The following is a 22,817-nucleotide window of genomic DNA, read 5'->3' as shown; positions in this document are numbered from 1 at the left end:
AACACTTAACTGCCTCTTCACACACTCTCAAACCTGAAGGGTTAGCAGTATTTGCTTTTTTTTATTTTTCGGGCAATTAGAAGGTCACAACAAAAAAATGGAATAAGTGTGTTGTGGAGTTGTTGTAGTCTGATCTTTTCAGTCCTATTTCTCTTTCCCCGCTTGTGTTGTGTAGACGGGGGAGTTACGAACAAAGATGAGTCAGTCTCATGAGGATAGTCTGACCAGCGTGGCCTGGAATCCAGATGGTAAACGCTTCGTCACCGGTGGCCAGAGAGGCCAGTTCTACCAATGTGTGAGTATCTGTCGCTGACTCTGAGCATTACATACAGTGTATTTACATCACACTCTCTGACTGGAAAAAACACATTTTTAAAGGTGTCCTGACGGTGGTTGAAGCACAGAAGCGAGTGCCACCTCAGTCCACAGTTTGTCTAATAATAATGTTTTCATTACCTAAATGCTGCTGGTTTATTTACAAAAGGATGCTTGGATATGATCGGAAATGACATTCTGATAATCGCACACTGACCAGTGCAATCTCTGTTTCATCTGAGCTGGGATGAAAAAAACATCCTTCTAACAAATCTAATGGCTTTGTTTGAAAAACATCAGCCATCCTAAAAAAAAAAGGTTGTTATGGTACTCTGTTGCCATTCATTTAGTGCCTCCAGGCTGGATCATTAAGGAAGAGGGGGTAGATGTTCAGATGTACAGTACTTTGACCTCACCATCCCTGCTGTCGCCCAGTTACTCAGAAACTTTAAAAGTGCTGACACCACAGAATGTTGGGTCCGATAATGTCTTGAGTTTTATGTTTTCAAATACTGATAAACATTGTGGTGTTGATGGTGTTTCTGAATGCATCCTGTTTCCTCCTGACTCCCAGGACCTGGATGGAAACCTGCTGGACTCATGGGAAGGAGTTCGGGTGCAGTGCCTGTGGTGTCTGAGTGACGGCCGGACCGTCCTTGCATCTGACACCCACCAACGTATTCGGGGGTACAACTTTGAGGACCTGACGGACAGAAACATGTAAGTTACCACTAAAATTAAATAATTACAAATGCTACCAAAATTCATTCACATTTAGATTCATCAGATGAAAATTTCTGAAATAAATTTATATCTGAGGCTGCAGTGACCAGATATGTAGTGTTGTATAATGTAATATGTACTGTCCAATAGGCCTTGGCAAAATTATCCTCCAACACAATATTGGTCCTCACATGTCTATTATAGCTGAAATATATTCAGTTATGCAACGGCTGTTATGAATTTTGCACTATATGCACTATATGCATATTGCACTTTTTCTTTTTCTCTTTCTTCCACTTTGCTTCACTGCATTGTTGCAGTGTATCACAGCAAAGTAACAACATGCTGGCAGACATCTGACACTGTACGTAATTACCCATGTAGGCCTAACCCCATCAGGAAAGATCTGCTCACTGTCTGCTCTCTTTGGCAAAAAGAATGCAATTACAACATTGTGTTTGTTTAATAGATAAGAAAATAACACTTTTTTTGTAGTCATTCACTTTTAGAGAATTACAGTCAAAAGATAAATTTATTTTCAAAAACAGAAGTGCACCAAATGACTTGAATGACTGAAACAGCAGTCATAATAGATAGTGTCTTAACATGTCTCAGCCAGGGAGTCAGCAGGGCCATCAGGAAAGAAGGAGTCAGAGGTATAGGCAGTATTTTTGACATGACAGCTTAATTGAGTGGGTTGTATTGCATGTGTGTGTGTGTGTGTGTGTGTGTGTGTGTGTGTGTGTGTGTGTGTGTGTGTGTGTGCGTGCGTGCGTATGTGCGTGCGTGTGTGTCTAACCTGCCCGTTATGCAAACTATTTGTCTTGTTTTGTGGCATACCTGTGTTTTGGCCTCTCTGTGCAGCAGTGTGTGCTCTGCCTGTGGTTGATGATGTGTGTCGTATCATTGCAGAGTGCAGGAAGACCACCCCATCATGTCTTTCACTGTTTCCAAAAACGGAAGGTTAGCTCTGCTCAATGTTGCAACTCAGGTGAGCAGCTTGTTACTTCCTCACATTCACACAGCAGCACAGTATCACTTCCCCTTCATTTTATCTTCAGTCAATGGCTGAAATATTGGGTCTGGTGATTTGAAATGTATGTCTCAATAAATGTTGTGTGTTTGTAGGGAGTGCACCTATGGGACCTCCAGGACCGGGTGCTGGTGAGGAAGTACCAGGGGGTGACCCAGGGCTTCTACACCATCCACTCCTGCTTTGGAGGGCACAATGAAGACTTCATCGCAAGTGGCAGTGAAGGCAAGACAACAGAAGGCAGCTCAGACAGACCAACAGATTAAAATTAACATAGTATCACTACAATGACATCATCAGTAGTTATTTTCTCAGACTTGGCAAGGCACCTTTAGAACCATAGACTGAGGGAGGAATTATGGCATAAGACATAAATAAACAACTGTGCAAACCCACGCAGAGATGGCGCTGGGTAAAACTGGGTCACAGAGTTGATGGACACATCTCCCAAATCTCAACAAGATGTCATGCAGACATGCGCGTTAGGGAAGTTAAAAATAAAATCAAAGTGAAAATTAAGTATGGAACAAACAGTACAATTATTATAAACAGCTACGCATTCATTTCCAAGTGACCCCTGTAGGCTGCACCTTCGCCCACATGCAGCCTGGAGAACCACAACTCCAGCCTGAGAAGTACGCCACACCATGAGTGAATAGATTCTTAAATAATCAGTGAAGTCACCATTTAATTCTAATCCAGAAATCCAGTCCTAATAAAACCAGCTGTAGCACGCTAAGTTTTAAAGATAACATAATGATAACATATTAAACTAGATGACTTAAGGTATCGGTTGGTACCACTCATGCTATCTAGTCGGGAAGGGAGGAAAAGAACGCTCCAAAGTTGCACTACATTTTGGCAAGGGATATTATTTTTGAGGGGAGAGAGAGGTGCAAAACAGGTAAAGTGTTTCAGGTAATTCTTTAAACACTGGGGAGGGAGAAATGTTTTTGATTCGCCATGGGGGGACAGTTAACGTAAGTGGCTGTATTTTGTGTTCAAAACTCACAACTGGGTTTTTGCCCCAGCCATCCCCCTTCACTGATAAATAAGTCTGTAAAAACAGTGTGTTTAATATTTCTGTATAACAGAATATTTTTTTATATAACCCCCATGGGTGTGAATGAGGGGCCCATTTTGGAAAACTTTGTCCTCCTGCCTAAAATTTCTAATGGCTGGCCTGCCTGCTGCTGCAGCTTCACATGAAAAACTTTTATTATAAAGTGGTCACAGAAAATACAATGTGTTTGTCAGTCAGAATCAGAATCAGTTTATTGTCCCTTCCATATATAAGCTAGCACACATGGAGGTGAAATACTGTGTCCCACAAAACAAGACAGCAGCCATTTGCAGTATTTATTGATGACAGATGAGTCTGAAGTACTGCAGTGAGGAGCAGAGAGGAGCAGTGAGGAGCAGTGGAGCAGTGAGGAGCAGTTCACTGTGCTATCAGGTTAGCTCTGTGTTTGAGTACAAAATGTTGCCAAATACAAGCTTTTGCTTGTCATTTTGATCCCAGATCCTCCACTGTTGTCTTGATGGTTGAAGCTCATCAAGTTATTAATGAAATCTGACTCCTGCTCCTTTGTGCTGCCACTGCCACTCTGCTGCTGCTTTACCGAGCTGACACAGTTTAGAACTGTGTTTTCCTTTGTCCTAAGTATGTATTTTAAAAAAAGTGAACTTTGGTGGGCTAATACTTGTTGAATGCCTGAACATCAGTGCAGCAATAGTCTGGTGACCTTTACAGGGTGTACCCCGTCTCTCGCCCAGTGTCAGCTGGGATAGGCTCTAGCCCCATGTGACCCTTAACAGGATGAGTGGTTACAGCTTATGAATGAATGAACAGCATGTAACATGGCGTAGCACACAGTAAACTGATAGCTGATGAAATTATGTCCTGTTTCCTGTCAGACCACAAAGTTTACATCTGGCACCGGCGCAGTGAGCTGCCCATCGCAGAGCTGACTGGTCACACCCGCACAGTCAACTGTGTAAGCTGGAACCCCGTCCTGCCGGGACTGCTGGCCAGCGCCTCTGACGACGGGACTGTCCGAATCTGGGGACCTGCCCCCTTCCTGGATGTTCAGGATGCAGAAGGGCTCAACGGTATGAACATGACAACTACTCACTGTATTTAAAGAGCATACATCAAGATGTTTTTAAACAGTCAACAAGAAACAAATTATATAATATCAATGAAACATAATTGAACTGAGACAAAAGAAGAAGACAAAAACAGTTGATGAGACTGCAGTTCTGCATAAATGCTTTTTTAAGAGAGACAGAAATGAAGAAACAGGAACTTCCGGCACTACTCCAACATGGCGGGAGCATAAAAAGGGAGCTCCCTGACATTAAGATTAAAAAGGTCCTATGACCTATCAGTTTGAGAAAGTGACGATAAATGCACAAATGTGGTGGTTAGGGCAATTAGTAAGACCAGAGGAAAAAATCGAAAGTCAAGTAAAAATGCAAATTTGAACCTCAAACAAGATAACGAGCCAGCTAAGCTAATAGGCGAGTCAACCGAATTGATGTGAGAGACTACTGAGCTAGCTGATGAGCTAGCAGAGTCAACAGGTGATAGAGGGACAACCAACCTAGCAACGAGACCGAGCCAAGAAGGAGAAGAAACACAACAACCTGCTAAAAGTATGGCAGACCTGAAATCAATATTGCAAGGGATACGTGAGTTTCGCCGGGAGAACTTTGAAAACCTGAAAGAAATCAAAGATGATATTAGGAAGACAAACAATAGGATAGATGACGCTGAGAAGCGGGTCAAGGAAACAGAGGAGCGCACTCAGAACCTGGAGGAAGGCACGTTGGAGCTCATGGAGCTGCAGAAGCAGGTCGAGACCAGAATGACAGATTTAGAGGGGCGCGCAAGGAAGGAGAATGTTCGGATCCATGGGGTGAAGGAGGGTGCAAGGCAACACTCAATCGATGATCACTTTTGTTGAAAACCTCCTGAGGGAGAAACTGGACTAACCCACATCACTGAGCAACCTACCAAGGACTCCCCGCCTAGATCCATTGTGATGAAGTTACAAAGTTTCCAGAATAAAGAAGAACTTATTAAGATAGCCTGGCAGAAAAAGGGCTTCACATATGAGGGGAGAAAGGTGTTTCTAGACCACGACTATGTGCCGGAGATTTTGAAAAAATGCAACAAATGCGCAGAGGCGAAAAGGGTACTAAGAGATAAGAATCAACAAAACAGGGTAAATCAACAAAATTGCTGGCATAAAAAACTAAACAGCAGGCAAAAAACAATATCTGTAGAATAAAGGACGCAGATACAGGATCAACAGTGGACAAAACAGGGGAAATTCAAAAGTGCTTTGAAACTTATTGTAAAAATCTATATGCTCAACCAAAAACTAGTAATAAAACTCAGATGGACCAATTTTTAGAGAACTTAAATTTACCAAGAGTAACAGAAGAAGAACAGAATCAGACTTTAACGGCAGAAATTACAGACCTGGAAATAAATAAGGCGATTTCAAATCTTAGGGCTGGCAAGTCCCCAGGTGCAGACGGATACGCTGCAGAATGGTACAGATCGCTTAAGGTAACATTAATCCCACTTCTGCGGAAGGCATTTAACTGGGTGTTGACAGAGGGAGAAATTCCTCATTCATGGAGAGAAGCTATGTAATTCCAAAGGAGGGAAAGGACCAGCTGGAATGCTCCAGTTATAGACCTATCAGTGTACTTAATCAAGATTACAGATTGTTTACAGCCATTTTAGCCAGACGTCTAGAAATAATTCTGCCAGAAATAATCCACTTGGACCAGACGGGATTCATAAAACAAAGACAGGCGCAGGACAATATCAGGCGCACTCCACATGTAATGCAACATGTAATCAAAAATCAGATAGAGACAGTAGTGGTGGGATTAGATGTGGAAAAGGCATTTGACTCTGTAAAGTGGGATTTCCTATATAGTGTGCTGGAGCGGTTTTGCTTCCGCAAGACATTTATTAAGGTTATTCAGGCCCTGTATAATAATCTGACAGCTAGGATCAGGATCAGTGAGAGTCTTTCAAAGTTTATCACATTAGAATGAGGCTGTCGTCAGCGTTGCTCAGCGAGGCTGCTTCTTTTTGCCATTTTTCTGGAACCCCTGAGCTATTGGATAAAACAAAATGAAAATATAACAGGTATAGACATGGAGGGAGGGATACAAAAAATAGCTTAATTTGCTGATGATGTGCTAATATATTTATCAAGCCCGAACACGTCCCTTCCTGCACTTATGACAACCCTTACAGATTATGGTCACCTATCGGGTTTTAAAATAAATATACAAAAAAACTCAGGTTTTTACTTTCAATTATACACCAGGCCAAGTGATTAGAGACAAGTACAAGCTCAATCAAAATCAATAAAATATTTGGGAGTTAATCTACCTCAAGATTTAGGAAAATTAAAATCCACCAACTACGATCCGTTACTCAATAGAATTAAATCTGATATCAGCAGATGGAATTTGATACCCTATATGAGTTTTACACAAAGAGTGGAGGTGATAAAAATTAATGTACTGCCGAGGCTTCTGTACCTGTTCCAGAGTCTACCAGTGGAGGAGACAGATATTGAATTCAGGGAATGGAATAAAATGATCTCTAGATACGTCTGGCAGGGGTGGAGACCGAGGATTAGGTACACAACGCTGCAGTTACCGAAAAATAAAGGAGGGCTAGCACTTCCGTGCATGAAGAGCTATTATCAAGCTGCACAAATAAAAGCATTGCTAAATGTATACAATCCTTCCTACTCAGCGAGATGGAAAGAAATTGAGGCCAGCACAACAGACGGGGTTTCTAAACAGGCTATAATAGGGGACAACAACTTGAGAAAACACCTCAATGAAGGGACAAACCCATGGTTGGATATATCACTGAAGCTTTGGTTTGAATTAATCACAAAAAACAATTTGAGGATACAAAGTAGATTATTAAGATGGATTGGGTATGATTACGGATTTATACAAAATAGAACAGATAAGAGTTTTCAAAATTGGGAAAGGGGACCTACAATGTTCTGGGAGCTCTTAAGAAAGAAGAAGATTAAACATTGTCAAGAGATAAAAGACCAATTTAGGCTGACACATTGAGATCAATACAGACATTTTCAATTAAGGCATTATCTAGAGCAAACACTAAGGGGAATAATAGAGAGGAAGGGATTAGCAGTCATTGAGATGTTTATTTCAGCATATGAATTAAAACTGGGGGAAAAATTTATTTCAAAATGATATGGGAGTGGAAGACTTAAAGGTAAATGACACAGTGTATACAAAAGAGAGGGGAGAGAGAGGCAAATATTGTCATATCAGTGGATGAATGGGAAGAGATAAATGAACAGCAGTGGAGAACAACTTGTTCCTTGTCTTGGAGAACATGGGTGGAAGAATATCATAAGATTTTTGAGAACACCAGCGCAAGTGTTGGCGATTATGTGGAGCTGATAAAGCTGACCACTTTCACGTATTCTGGAGTTGCCCCTCCATTTGCAGCTACTGGCAGGAGATTAAGAAGTGCATGGATAAAATACTGAAGGTAGACCTCCCACTTACATTTGAGGTATTATACTTGGGGAAACTGGACAAAGATTTTACAAGATTAGAGGACAAACATATTTATAGAATAATGTTGACTGCAAGCAAAAAAAGCAATTACCAGGAAATGGATGAAGAATGAGGTACCTAAGGTTGAGGACTGGATTGAAGTTATACACCATATATATGTGATGGAAAAGTTAACTTTCTCTATGACACTGGAGGTGGACAGATTTAAAAGAATTTGGGAAAATTGGATAGAGTTCATAAAACCAATTAGGTCAGACTTTATTGGAGTTGTCCATCATTAGATGCAATGTACAATTTTGCAGTCCTCCTACAGCTTGTTCACAAGTGTGCTCGAACAAAACTGTTTTTATATCGCTTAGTTTTACACCTCAAGACTAAAAACCTCTTCCCAGAGGGGAGAAGCTGGAACTCACCGTGCAAAGGATGCAGTTCATCGGCTAACCACTGTAACTGTCTGGTATACAGGGATGCCGGGTTCAGCTGGGGCTCACCAAGCAGCTTACTTGACCATTTCACAATCTGATTTAAAGAGTTCCTGTTCTTTACAGAGAGACCTCCAAACCATGACACCAAAGAAAAGGATAAAACTGATTCAATAAAAGTATAATAAAATAAAATCATCATGGTTTTATCAATGTGGAAGTAGTACAGTAGTACACAGTAGGACAGTGGAGTCACTGGTGTCCTTTTGTTACACACAGCTGCACAGTTCAGTTTTGAGTCAATGACAGTCCCAAGATATTTTTAAGAGGCCACACATCGCACTGACTGGCCATTAATGGTTGTGACATCATTGGTGTGAGCAAGTTTTCTAAAATTAATAATCACATCTTTCGTTTTGGCTATGTTCAACTGAAGATATGATTTCATTATTCTGGAGGACACTTACAGCAACAGTCATCCACATACTTTATAATGGTCCTGTTCTCATATTTGCTCTGACACATGTTTATGATGATTATGGTGATGATGATGATGATGATGAAGATGAAGAAGATGGTGGTGATGATGATGATGATGATGATGATGATGATGACAGTAATGTAATGTAATGTAGTTTTATTTAGACAGGGACAGTGCACAATAAAACATTAACCTTATATGAAATAAGGAGAGATGCATTGTACCAAGTTCTAGCAGAAATGCTATTTTCCGCCTCTTATAGAATAAATTAATACTTAAATGATAGAATTTGATTAAATAAAATACAAAACATCATCCATCCATCCATTTTCGTCCACTTATCTGAGGACGGGTCGCGGGGGCAACAGATAAAGCAGAGCAGGTGTCCCTCTCCCCAGCAACGCTTTCTAGTTCCTCCTGGGGGACCCCAAGGCGTTCCCAGGCCAGACAAGATATGTAATCCCTCCAGTGTGTTCTAGGTCTGCCCCGGGGCCTCCTACCAGTAGGACATGCCCAGAACACTTCTAGCAGGAGGCTCCCAGGAGGTATCCTGATCAGATTCCTGAACCACCTCAACTGGCCCCTTTCGATGTGAAGGAGCAGCGGCTCTACTCCGAGCTCCTCTCGGATGTCTGAGCTCCTCACCCTATCTCTAAGGCTGAGCCCAGCCACCCTCCACAGGAAGCTCATCTCAGCTGCTTGTATTCGCTATCTCTTTCTTTCGGTAACTAACCAGAGCTCATGACCATAGGTGTGGGTCGGAACATAGATGGACTGGTACATCGAGAGCTTCACCTTCTCACCACAGCAGTCCAATGCAACTCCTGCATCACTGCGGATGCCGCACCAAACTGTCTCTCCATCTCACGCTCCGTTCTGCTCTCACTTGTGAACAAGACCCCAAGATACTTGAACTCCTTCGCTTGGGGCAGCAACTCACTCCCCACCAAGAGGGGACAATCCACCATTTTCCGGTAGAGAATCATGGCCTCAGATTTGGAGGTGCTGACTCTCATCCTGACCACCACTGTTTGATGGAGGCAACAGAACCACATCATCTGCAAAAAGATGCAATTCTGATGTCCCCAAACCGGACCCCTTCCTACCTCCGGCTGCACCCTGAGATCCTGTCCATGAAAATCACAAACAGGATCGGAGACAATGGACAACCCTGGCGGAAACTAACACCAACTGGGAACAGAACCCGCATTTATTCCTCCTGAATTTGAGGTTCAACAATGGGACAGAGCCTCCTTTCCAGCACCCTGGAGTAGACTTTCCCTGGGAGGCTGAGTAGTGTGATACCCCAATAATTGGAGCACACTAAAAAATGGGAACCACTACCCGGTCTGCCACTCCACAGGCACCATACCCAATCTCCACGCAACACTGAACAGAAGTGTCAGCCAAGACAGCTCTACAATGTCCAGAGTCTTCAGCATCTCAGGGCGAACCTCTTCCACACCAGGCGCCTTGCCACAGAGGAGCTTTTTGACTACCTCAGTGACCTCTGCCAGGGATATGGATGAAGTTTCCCCCGAGTCTTCACACTCTGCCTCCTCCACAGAGGATGTGAAGGCAGGGTTCAGGAGTTCCTCAAAGCGGTCCTTTCACTGTTCGACAGTGTCCCTGGTCCAGGTCGGCAGTTCTTCTCTCCTGCTGAGGACAGCCTGAGATAAGCCCTGCTGCCCCTTTCGGAGACGTCTCACAGTTTGCCAGAACTTCCTTGAGGCCAACTGAAAGTCCTCCTCCATGGCCTCCCTGAACTCCTCCCACACCCGAGATTTTGCTTTGGTGACCTCCTCCGCTGCAGCCCTTCTGGCCAACTGGTACCAGGCCTGCCCAATCTACAAAAATTGTGATAGTGATATTTGTGATGATGATGACTGCTGGTAGTGATGATGATGATTGCGATGGTGATGAAGATGATGATTGTGATAGTGATAATTGTGATGATGATGATGATGATGATGATGATGATGATGATGATGATGATGATGATGGCGACTGTGATGGTAGTGATGATGATGGTGGTGACAATGATAATGATGCTAGTGATGAAGATGATGATTGTGATAGTGATAATTGTGATGGTAGTGATGATGATCGTGATGGTGATGATGAAGATGATGATTGTGATAGTGATGATGAAGATGATTATAGTGATGGTGATGATGATGATGGTTGTGATGACGATGATTGTAATGATGAAGATGTTGATTGTGATGGTGATGATGATTGTGATGATGAAGATGAGGATTACCGTGGTGGTGGTGATGATGATGGTGATGATTGTGATAGTGATGATGAAGATGGTGATGATGTTGATGGTGATGGTGATGGTGATGATGATGATGATAATGATGATTATGATGATGATGTGACCTCTGTGTATGTCTCTCTCAGAATGCTGCAGCATGGACAGCTGATGGCGTGCTGTGGCGATGACCCTGAGGAGCACTGAGACTCTTGTAGACACTTGAATGGATGACGCACGGACAGCTGGTGATGAGACAGCAGCGTCCTGGAGACGGAGCCGGTGCTGCTGCTCATCAGGATGTCACAGCACAGAGATGTTAGACTCAGTGACATTATTGAGAGCAGAGCCAACCACATGAAGCTGGCCTCTACATCTTCCTCCTCCCGACCCACTCCCTCAGCACCATCCAGGACCATCAAGGACCATCCAGGACCACCCACCTCCTCTTATTTATTATCAACCACATTATTTATTCAGGAGTAGTTCACTAACTTGTGATAGGCTGTGACGTAGCAGCGCTTTGTTTGGGGGGGGGTAGTTTTCCTCAGTTCCGAATCTGAGCTGCTCCTATGAAGAAGCTTCGACTTTATTTCTCTTTCACCTACTGATCCTTTTACCAGATTTTAACTAGAGGAACATTTGATGGATGGATCCAATCAACAGAGTATCTTTAAATGAAAAGTTTTACGTAATCTTGTCTTGTTTTTATGCAGAGTACATTTATGAATTCTCTCTCCAGTTGCTGCTTATAGCCAGAGAAAGAATAGTATTTGAGGAGCATGTTGCATAGGATTGCACAGGATGTTTGACACTGGCAGTGTGTCCTGAAAGATGCTTTGTGAGAGTCTACAGCCGCTGATGTGGTAAAACCTATACAGTTCAGAGGATTATCTGTCACCCCGTACCCCCTCACATGGATTATCTGTGTACTTTCCTTCATGCCGTCAGTGTGGATTTGCTCTTTCTTTTGCTGTGACTAGCTTCACTCTTTGCTCTTTCTTTCTGTTGCCATCCCTCCCTGCATACACACAGCAGTCTACATGCGATTTTCACTTGGTCTGTTTTCGTTGTTCCAACTTATTACCGTGTTTGTTTTGTGTTTACTACGAGTGGAGAAGGAACATCTGAAGAGACACTGATTTCTTACTGTACCCAGTAGGGCCCCAAAATCCTGGTTCATCTGTGAACTGTGAAAAAATAAGACTGGTGTTTTTCTCTGTTTCAGATGGTCATCAAATTCCATGAAAAGACCAGAGCCAATAATGTGTTAGTATGTCTGTCAAAACTTTGTGACCTCTTTATCCAGTCTGTGGCACTCAGCTCCAAACTCATTGGTTACTACTGACCATGGCAATCTTAAAAGGGTCTGTATGTGATATTCAGAGCATTAATACAGCAGCACACCACTGTCAGCTATGTGAAGATAGAGTGGAGTAATGGCATCCTGAACAGAGGATGAAGTCACACTCCCTCTGTGTGTGATGTAATGAGAGCTTCTCTAGCCGATGTTGTGGTAAGCTGGTCCACCGTGCGTGCTTTCTAGTGCATGTGTATATCTCACAGGGCTGTAACCAACTCAAATTATTTCAGTCAAATCAGATTTGGCCGATAAATATTGAATATTCAATTATTCTGGTTTTGTCTGCAGTTTGCAACAACATTTTTTGCTTTTTTGTACACTAGATATCAAACAGAAGCCAGAGACTGTATCGTATTGAGTTGCTGTGAGCTGTGAGGAGTGTTATCTCGGAGCCTTACAGTGCAGAGTCTCTCTTTCTTTGTGCCGCTGCGTCGCACCTGCTACTGCCTCTACCAAAGAGTAGCGTAACAGTCAAGAGAGTTCACTCCACAGTAAAGTCTGGGGACCAAAATGTCCCCAGACTTTGACAGCACACTGACTAGCCTCTGAGTGATGATTCCAATCTCCGTCTCTCAGGGGGCAGTGCTAGTATCTCACAGGTTTGCTCATTGCCACCGCTTTGCAGGCAGGGCCCCGTTCGTTCCTATGGTACCTGCTCAGTAGTGCATCAAGCAGCGGTATGAAAGTACCCAGATCCTCCGCATTACTGGGCCCATGAGGCTTGTGCACAGTGTGCTAGAGCAGGTAACTTCCGCCGGCAGAGCGACTGACATCCGGTTTAGCGCTCTGCTAGCTTGAATGGCTGTCAAAAAATAAAAATCTTGCTGCTCTTTTAGACTTTCTAAATGTTATGAAACTGGATGGCTTAAAGCTAGATAGTGAAATGAATTGTTCCACGGGTGTTTTGACGTTCACAAAAACATATCCACTGATTTACAGACGTCTCTTTCCTGATGAAAGAAAAAAAGAAAATGTCAATGGGGAAAAGTCTTTCTGGGCCCATGTGTATCATGTGACTGATGCAGGCGTTGTAATTCCACTTTTGGCCACTATGTAAAATTATCTTCAAAGCCTGGCGCACTACCTGCGGACTTGTAGCCTAGTGTGCTATGACCATAGGCTACAATGAAATATTGCACATCACAATATACGGTAATATCAGTGAAAGTCAGGATGTAGGCTAGATAATGACCTCACAGACCACAGCCATCTACAATGTTGTCTCTGTTTAAAGGTACAGTACTACAGCCTCCTCCACCATCACCTTTGTTGTTGTGTGAAACTTTTGACTCCGTCCTCTTTAGCCATCTATTGGCTGTATCTATGGCAACATAAAGGACGCATGGATGTATAAAGGCAGCGACGTTTACACTGTCTGAAACAGACAGGTCTATTTTTCTACGTAAAGGGAGAATGAATGAGCCGTACCAGCATTAGCTCTGTCAGCACTCTTGCTGTTGTGTAGCGCTGTTCATGGAGTTAGCACCATTAGCTGCTGGCTCAGCCACCACCATGTTGAGAACCGTGTGCAGACAACTCATACGCTCTGAATTTTGCATAAAGCCCCTTTAAAGAAAAAGAGGCTCAGTCATTTCCTTCAGCAGCTGCTCACTGTAGATTTAACAACAGCCACCCAAAGAGGAGGACACAGTGCATGTGCTGGGGACTATTTTCAGTAGAGGATTAATCCACATTTGGTGCTCTAGTATTTGGGACAGCAGGATGTCCCATTGTATGTGTGGGACTGGTCAAAATCTATTCAGTGTGTGTTCATGGTAATGAAGGAATAGTTTGTGTATAACAATTGAGCGGTATGATAGAGAGGAATAACATCAATCGAGAGTTATTTTTTTGGTTGGTCTTCGTATAAGATTCGTTAATGATTTTAAACACAAGTAGAAAATTGCCTGCTTTATCCTTTACCCTTTGAAACCGGGGGAAATTGGCTTGATTTCTTTCAAAAACATGGGAAGAAGGCAATGATCAACTTAAGAGGAAAACTACAGGAAAATTACCAGAAAATTAGTAAACAAAACAAACAAAAAACAAATAATAAAAAAATGAATTAAATGACTGTGAAAAAGGTGCTAAAAATATATTAATGCTGTAAAGTAATTTTAATTATTTAATCATGATAATTATAATGCAGTCTCATGTTTTTCCCTGGCTTAAAAAAAAATAAATCTACGAATTTCTTGAAATTGACACTAACATTTCTTGCTTAGTTGCCTATTGCCACTAACCAACTTGCACGGAGATCAAAGGTTTAAATGCTCGTGAAAGGCGTGTTAATGCAGCACAAGAAAAGTGATGTTTGAAAGGGTTAAGTGTAAGACATCACCAGTGAAATGAGAGGACACTAACAAAAATGATGGAGTGTGTATGTGTAAGAATCAGTGTGTAAAACATTTGTACACACGTGTAACATAACGTTATTATGAACTTCTACAAAGTGTTTCCCTTCAGAGAGTCAAAAGAACAATCTTGTCTACTATGATATTCTGTGTAATCTGTGCTGTATATTTGTATGTTCTGGCATGAGGCTGTGTGCGAGTGGCAGATAGGATGACGCGTGTTTCAGGGTTCCCAGGCCTCTTCTCTACTGTCATATTCAAAAAGGTTTCAGCTGCTCTGTCAGAGCTCTATACCAAATGCACTACTGTTGTAATATAAAGCTGCACATTTTCAATTTTGACTGCTGACAAAACTCCAGTGCAGTCAAGTGTCCATTCTAGATTGCTGATTTCCATGACATCTTTCCAGACTGCTTCTACAGAGAATCATTTTTCCAAAACTTTTTTCCAGTCCTGGCCGATTACTGCAGGACTGTGGGAACCCTGTGTATCTGCCCAGACGCCGTCACCAGCTTCAGCTCTTCCTCACAGAGCATACACGCTATTGGTACACAACGATAGATGTCGCACACACTTGATTCAGTCACTGATGTGGTGTTCTAGTTTCTGCTTTTGAACTTTATTTGTTTCTTTCGAGTATTTCAAGCTTCTCTTCTTTTCTCTTCTTGTTGTAAGAAGCCAGAGTAGGAACTTTGTTTGCTTGCAGGCAGTTTCTGCCATAAACCATTTTACACTTTAAATGTGTTATTACAAAAAGTGATTGTACTGTTCTATATTGTCTGTAGGAGAAGTGTTATGTATGCATATTTTAAATAAAGCATTCAGGGTTTTAAAATGTCATTTAATTCGATGTCCCTCTGTAGATCTTTACTTTAAAAGAACAAAGAATCTCAGCCATTTTGACATGGTTTGTCTTTCATTATTTGAAAGAACTATTGGATTGTTTCCTCTTTTTTCCTTTTGTCCTACCTTTTTATGATGGGACAATTGATATGTTTCTTCCTGTGTCTTGGTGACAGAACCCTTTAGACTGTGCCCATGAACACTGCATGCTTTTTTGATTGTTTCAGCCACTGCAAGTACACTGTTTAAAAATTAAACAGTTGTTTCACTGATATAAAAAGGGTCCTCACAAAAACTCATCTGTCTCTGCAGTATAAAGATGCAAATCCATTTTAAACTTGTGCTACATGAGCAGAGAAAACAGAGAAAATGATTGGGGTATTGGCTTCTGCTCAAAGGTAGAAAACCTACAACTACCAGAATGCATCAGACTAAAAAACGCCCCTGCTGGTGGGTAGTAATGCGACCTCGTCCGTTTGACACAAAGGCAGCCAGCCGGATCTCATCTTCAAGTTAAACAATAAGCTGAATCATTTACGATGAGAAATATGTAGCTCATTAACAGAATCTTGGTTTATATTTGATCAGAGCAGCTGAGATTTACTCTTTGGTCTCGTTTTTTTGTCCTTCATTTTGGCTGTGCAGGAACCACCAAACTCTATTGTAAAACAGGATAAAAATACATTTCTGAAAACTTAAGCAAAATATAGGCAATGCAATAACATAATCTTGATTTTTATTTGAGTAGCTGGTTGAAAATCAGCAAAGTATCCCTTAAAGTACATTAAGTTGACTCAAACTAAGCATTTTAATGATATGTAGTGTAGTGGATGATGAGGACAACTCTTGATAAGATGATATTTAAATGCCTCCCCAAAACTGAAACTTGTTTAGGAGATTCCTTAGATGAACCTCGGAGTCAGCTAATGGACCTAACTGCCTTGTTGAACTCACAACTCTTGTAAGCAGAACTAAATTACGACAGATTTTATTGCCCGACCAACAGTTTGAGTTAACTTACGACTCATTTGGGGCAACGAGCTGTACACTGAGCGCCTGCAAAGACTCAAGGAGACATCAGGAGAAATGGACAATTTATGTCTTTGTTACACAACCAACAGGTGACATACCCGCACATCTACAGACTGTAAGAGAGGAGCACATTAACTGATTTTTGTATTATGTGACCTTTCATAACCCCCTGCCAGCAGTGTGCTACACACTGAATGGACAGACTCTTAGTACAGAGTTGCATTTTGATATGCATCTCCTCTATCTGTATCTTAATTATCCTTTCTTTACACTGTTGTGTACAGATGCCAAATTGTTTTGTAATTATGTGAATTGTGATTTTCTAATTATAGGTTTTGTTGATACACCTTTGGTCATATTAAGTACTTTTATACTTTGTTATTTTTTGATGCTAGTACTTGTTATACCTTTACTCAAATAGGATCTTTAATAACCTTTAATTATATCAGTGTTTTGACACTGTGGTATTACACGTACGTTTTTTTTTACACATATTTGTTCTGCCAAATAATTATTTGGTTTTCTCATAAGTGTTCGGTATCGATCAGCAGAGGAGAGTGTCATGGTTTCAAATATTGAAGATTTGAAGGCCTTTAATGAACTCTATCAATACTCAAGGAATAAATTAGATCTGGACAGTTAAAACAGTAGAAGTGATAGAAGGGAGAAATGTATTTTTCAGGCTTTGACTGTCAAGCATCACACCTTTTTTGTCACAGGAGTTGGCGCTTTTTGGCTTTTTGGGTTTTGGGCTCTTTGTGCTTTTGGACTTTTGGGCTTTTGCCTCCCCACCCCCCCTCCTGTGCTGCAGCCCTGAGATGCTGTGAGCTGCTGTTGAATCTACCTATCTACCTTGAAAGAGAGAACTTTTGAAACAGCCCGTGCGACATGTGTTCTAAATGGCGATTTAGAACCAAAGGACACGAGAGAGACTGTGAGACAAAGAGAGACTTCAAATGAGACCTGAAGCCAGATAAGCTTTCATTGTGATCTCATCTCAGCCACATGTGGTGTCAGAAGATGATCCAGCTGTTCATAGAGAGATGGAGGAATCAAACTCAAGCCGAGTTTGCAACGCTTAAACCGACCGAGGCCAGCCATCGGAACCACAGGAGTGTAACCGAGCTGTCCGTCCAGTGTCCTTATAAAGGCCACACTGCAACTTTCCAGAGCGAACCGTTTCCCTGGCATCGAGACTTCTGAGGGAGGTGAAACGATCTTTCCTGTGCTGTTATGGGGTTGATGCTCTTAAATGATAGGGACACATATGAAGCGTTAGACCTAGGTTATTAATACAATTATGGGGTATTCTCTGATCAGGCCTCTTCTTTATCTTTCCTTGTATGTTTTATGGAATAGGTTACCTCTCTGCTTTTAATCGATGCTTGACATAGACATTTCTTCGATCTTAACTTTTCATCTGCTTGATCATCTTGCACTATTTCAGTGCACCTGACCAAGTCCAGATGTCACATCTAATTCAGTTTCTCACTGGTTTTCATCCCCTCATTTTTATCGTCACTTCATTTATTAGTTTGTTAGTGTTTTGCTGTGTAGTGAGTAGTTTAATAAGCCTTTCATTTATAAAGACACTTGATCTTGTGATTTTTGTGTGTATAATTTCGAGTCCCTGTACACCTGGAAAAAGAACTCTTTAGCAAATTATGAGATTATATTAATTTATAAGGCAAAATGGGCTATCAACCTTTCTATTTTAATGTGGTGCTCTGAGGTTTTTAAACTCTTAATTTTTAATGTAAACTTTTTGTTCCTGATAGCCAAGGTTGAGTCCCATTACTCCACTTCATCTTTATACCACCCCCCTGCAAATTGCCACCTTAGCGTGTGGGGGGGGGGTTGCGTGTCCCTGTGATCCTGGGAGCTGTGTTGTCAGGAGCTCTAGCTCCTGGTAGGGTCACCCAAGGCAAAGAGGTCCCAGGGGAGGGGCCAGACTAAGAGCAATTCACCAAGACCCTGATGATACGGCCAAATCAAGCGGACTTAACCTTGCCCAGTTTGGGGACACTGGGGCACCACCCAAGTCTGTCTCCAGAGAGGGGGCCCGGTGTCCCTGTACTGGACGAGGTTATCAAAGGCCAGCGTCTGGGGGCTGGGTCTTTGGCCATCGGTCCTGGTCGGGCTCAGCCTGAAGGATTTACATGCTGCCGCCACCATGAGGGCCCACCGCCTGCAGGACTGGAAATCAGGGCTGGGTGCATTGTGTGCCGGGCAGCAGATAGGGGCGGGGCCCCGGCCGTGCTGACCCCTGGCTTCGAAGGCTAGCTCTGAGGATGTGGAACGTCACCTCTCTGGCGAGGAAGGAGCCGAAGCTTGTGCAGGAGGTGGAGTGGTACCAACTAGATATAGTTAGGCTCACCTCTATGCACAGCTCTGACTCTGGAACCGTAACCTTGGAGAGGGGCTGGACTCTCTCCTTCTCCAGAGTTGGCCAGGGTGAGAGGCACCCGGCAGGTGTGGCGATACTCACAAGTCCCTGGCTGAGCGCAACTATGTTGGAGTTCTCCCTGGAGAACGAGAGGGTCGCTAAGAGGAGGTCTCTCACTGTTGTTTGTGCTTATGCACCAAACAACGATGCCAACTGGGGGCTCCATTGTTCTCCCGAGGGACTTCAGTGTTCACTTGGGCAACAATGGATTGACCTGGAGGGGCGTGATTGGGAGGAGTGGCCTGCCCAATCTGAACCTGAGTGGTGTTTTGTTATTGGACTTCTGTGCTAGTCATGGAGTGTCCATAACAAACACCATGTTCGAGCACAGAGATGTTCATGAGTGTACTTGTTACCAGAGCTCCCTAGGCCAGAGATCAATAATCAACTTTGTGGTCGTATCATCTGATCTGCAGCTGTATGTCTTAGACACTCAGGTGAAGAGAGGTGCGGAGCTGTCAACTGATCACCACCTGGTGGTGAGTTGGATCAGGTGGTGGGGGAGACTGCCGGAAAGACCCGGTAAGCCCAAATGTGTAATGAGGGTGAACTGGGAACGTCTGGTGGAGGCCCCTGTCTTCAACTCACACTTCTGAAGAACTTTTTGTGCATCCCGGGGGAGGTTGAGGACATGGAATCCGAGTGGTCCTTGTTCAAAGCCTTCATTGTGGAGGCTGCTGCTAGAAGCTGTGGTCAGAAGGTCGTCAGTGCCTGTCATGGTGGAAACCGGAGGACCTCCTGGTAGACACAAGTGGTAAAGGAGGCCGTCAGGCTGAAGAAGGAGCCTTTTGGGCGCTACTGGCCCAGGGGTCTCCTGATGTAGCAGACAGGTACCAGTTGGCCAGAAGGGCTACAGCTGAGGCGGTCGCCAAAGCTAAAACTTGGGTGTGGGAGGAGTTTGGGGAGGCCATGGAGGAGGACTTTCAGTCCGCCTTAAGGACGTTCTGGCAAACCATGAGACGTCTCCAAAAGGGAAAGCAGGGCTTGTCTCAGGCTGTGCTCAGCAGGGGAGGAGAACTGCTCTGGGGATATCGTTAAGCAGCGGAGGGAACACTTTGAAGAAGTCCTGAACCCTGCCATCATGTCTTCCGTTCATCATCATCATCGTCACCACCATCATTGTCATCATCATCATCACCATCAATGTCATCCCCATCATCTTCATCATCATCATCATCACTACCATCACAATTATCACTATCACAACCATCATCTTCATCATCATCAACAGCATCATTATGATCATGATCATCATCATCATCATCATCACAATTATCACTATCACAATCATCATCATCAAAATTATCACTATCACAATCATCATCTTCATCATCATCACTAGCATCATCATCATCATCATCATCATCGTCACCACCATCACAATTGTTACTATCACAATCATCATCATCATCATCATCATCATCATCATCATCATCATCATCATCACCACCATCACTGCCCTCATATTTTTATAATTTTATAGCTACAATTTTGCACAAATTTGAGATTTGTCTTGATTAGGTGGGGTGAGATATGTGGATAATGATGTCAGTAAATTTTATGAACTTTTGTACATAAAATTTACTGACTGGTTTGTTACCAGTTGGCCAGAAGGGCTGCAGCAGAGGAGGTCATCAAAGCAAAAACTTGGGTGTGGGAGGAGTTCAGGTAGGCCATGGAGGAGGACTTTCAGTTGGCCTCAAGAAAGTTCTGGCAAACTGTGAGACATCTTGGAAAGGGGAAGCAGGGCTTATCACAGGCTGTCCTCAGCAGGAGAGAAGAACTGCTGACCTGGACCGGGGATACTGTCAAACAGTGGAAGGACCACTTTGAGGAACTCCTGAACCCTGCCTTCACATCCTCTGTGGAGGAGGCAGAATGTGAAGACTCGGGGGAAACTTCATCCATATCCCTGGCAGAAGTCACTGAGGTAGTCAAAAAGTTTATCGGCGGCAAGGCATCAGGTGTGGATGAGATTTGCCCTGAGATGCTGAAGACTCTGGACATGGACAGTAATGTGGGTACTCCACTGGACCATTGTGGTGAACAAGGAGTTGACCCAGAAGGCGAAGCTCTCGATTTACCAGTCCATCTATGTTCCAACCCTCACCTATGGTCATGAGCTCTGGGTAGTGACCAAAAGAATGAGATTGTGGATACAATCGGCCAAAATGAGTTTCCTCCGCGGGGTGGCTGGGCTCAGCCTTAGAGATAGGATGAGGAGCTTGGACATCCGGGAGGAGCTCGCAGTAGAGCCACTGCTTCTTCGCATCAAAGGGGCCAGTTGAGGTGGTTCCAGGCATCTGATTAGGATGCCTCCTGGGCACCTCCCATTGGAGGTGTTCCGAGCATGTCCTGCTGGTGGGAGGCCCCTGGGTGGACCCAGAACACACTGGAGGGATTACATAGCTTGTCTGGCCTGGGAACGCCTTGGGATTCCCCAGGACGAGCTTGAAAGTGTTGCTGGGGAGAGGGATGTCTGGAATTTTCTGCTTTGCCTGTTGTCCCCACGACCCGCCCCGGATAAGCGGAAAAAAATGGATGGATGGATGGATCTTTATACCAATTCATATTGCTGAATCATAATTTTGCATTACGAGTTATAGTTAAGTATTTTGGTAATGATTTATTACTTAATTAATAATTTAAATTATTTGCTAATTAATTAATGAATCCCCTATTTAAACCACGACATAGTATAGCATTCTGTTCAAAAATTGATGAAAACGTCATAGTATAGTATGTCTTCCAATAATGGAAAAAAACATCACAGTATAGCATTTAATCAAAAAATTGAAATAGTATCTCATCCAAAAATTGATAAAAATGTCATAGGATAGTATGTCTTCCAAAAAGTAACAAAAATGTCATAGTATTGTATGTTGTCCAAAATTTGATAAAAACTTTATAAAATAGTTTGTTGTCCAAAAACTGATAAAAGTGTCATAGTATAGTATGTTGTCCAAAAAATGATAAAAATGTCATAGAATAGTATGTCGAACAAAAATGTATAGAAACATTATAGTATAGAATATCATCCAAAAATTGATGAAAATGTCATAGTATAGTATGTTGTCCAAAAAGTGATAAAAACGTCATATTATAGTTTGTTTTATGTATGTCATCCATCTATAGAAGCCCTGAGGGGCAAAGGAGAAAAAAAAATCAATTTTCACAAAACAAAGTTTCTTGCAATTTTCTTGCAATTTAAAAAAAAACAGATTTTCTCATAAATAGTTTTTTTTCTTGCAAAAAACATTGTTTTCACTCTATTTCACACATGAAAAAAAAATTAAACTTAGAAAATGGATCACCAGGGAAGAAAAATTAGCACTTGCCCCTCAGGGCTTCCATATCCAAGTATGTCAACCAAAAAATTGATAAAACATCATAGTATAGTATGTTGTCCAAAAATTGATAAAAAAAAAAATTATAGTATAGTATGTCCTCCAAAAACGGATAAAAATGTTGTAAGTTTTTATGTTTTTTTTTCGTCAATTAAACATTTTCAGTGCCAATACTTGGTTTGATGCCATTACAACTTTTTGCAATGCAAGTGTTTCAGTGCCAGTGTTTGTTTTTCAGTTTTCAGATTTTTTTTTTTCAATGCCAAATTTTATTTTCAATGCCAAACATTAAAGTTATCATTCTGGCTCCATACAAAGCAAGTAAAAATAGACTTAACTTACCTCATTAGTGTGGGGAATGGCGGCACGGTATTTCCTCCTCTTGCTTATCACAGTGACTAGCATGATGTTTTGTTTTCTTAATCACCAGAAAGTTATGTCATTATCTCGACAAAATGGGCTTTGTTTTCCCAAGATAAACTAATCCGTTATCACGAGAAAACCAGTTTTGTTTCCCAAGATAACAAGAAAAATAAGTCATTATCACAAGAAAACAACTGGATATATGTCGTTATCACGCATAAACGGAGCAAATAA

General features: G+C 42.3%; 1 protein-coding gene across 1 annotated transcript in view; it reads left to right on the top strand.

Annotated features, from left to right (window-relative positions):
* The window catches only part of wdr26a (WD repeat domain 26a), a 30,922-nt gene extending 15,530 nt beyond the window's left edge, over positions 1-15,392 (top strand). The window contains exons 9-14 of the mRNA XM_042489825.2: positions 176-295; positions 890-1,035; positions 1,951-2,029; positions 2,167-2,296; positions 3,989-4,183; positions 10,985-15,392. Coding sequence (XP_042345759.1) covers positions 176-295; positions 890-1,035; positions 1,951-2,029; positions 2,167-2,296; positions 3,989-4,183; positions 10,985-11,007 — 693 coding nt within the window. The 3' untranslated portion in view covers positions 11,008-15,392. The remainder of the gene's footprint in view (positions 1-175; positions 296-889; positions 1,036-1,950; positions 2,030-2,166; positions 2,297-3,988; positions 4,184-10,984) is intronic.
* The last annotated feature ends 7,425 nt before the right edge of the window (positions 15,393-22,817 follow it).

This window comes from Plectropomus leopardus, chromosome 11 (genome assembly GCF_026936395.1).
Source record: "Plectropomus leopardus strain MGB_pleo_1.0 chromosome 11, ASM2693639v1, whole genome shotgun sequence".
NCBI lineage: Eukaryota > Metazoa > Chordata > Actinopteri > Perciformes > Serranidae > Plectropomus > Plectropomus leopardus.
Note: the sequence above shows the minus strand (reverse complement) of the source record. Positions and strands in the feature narration are given on the sequence as shown.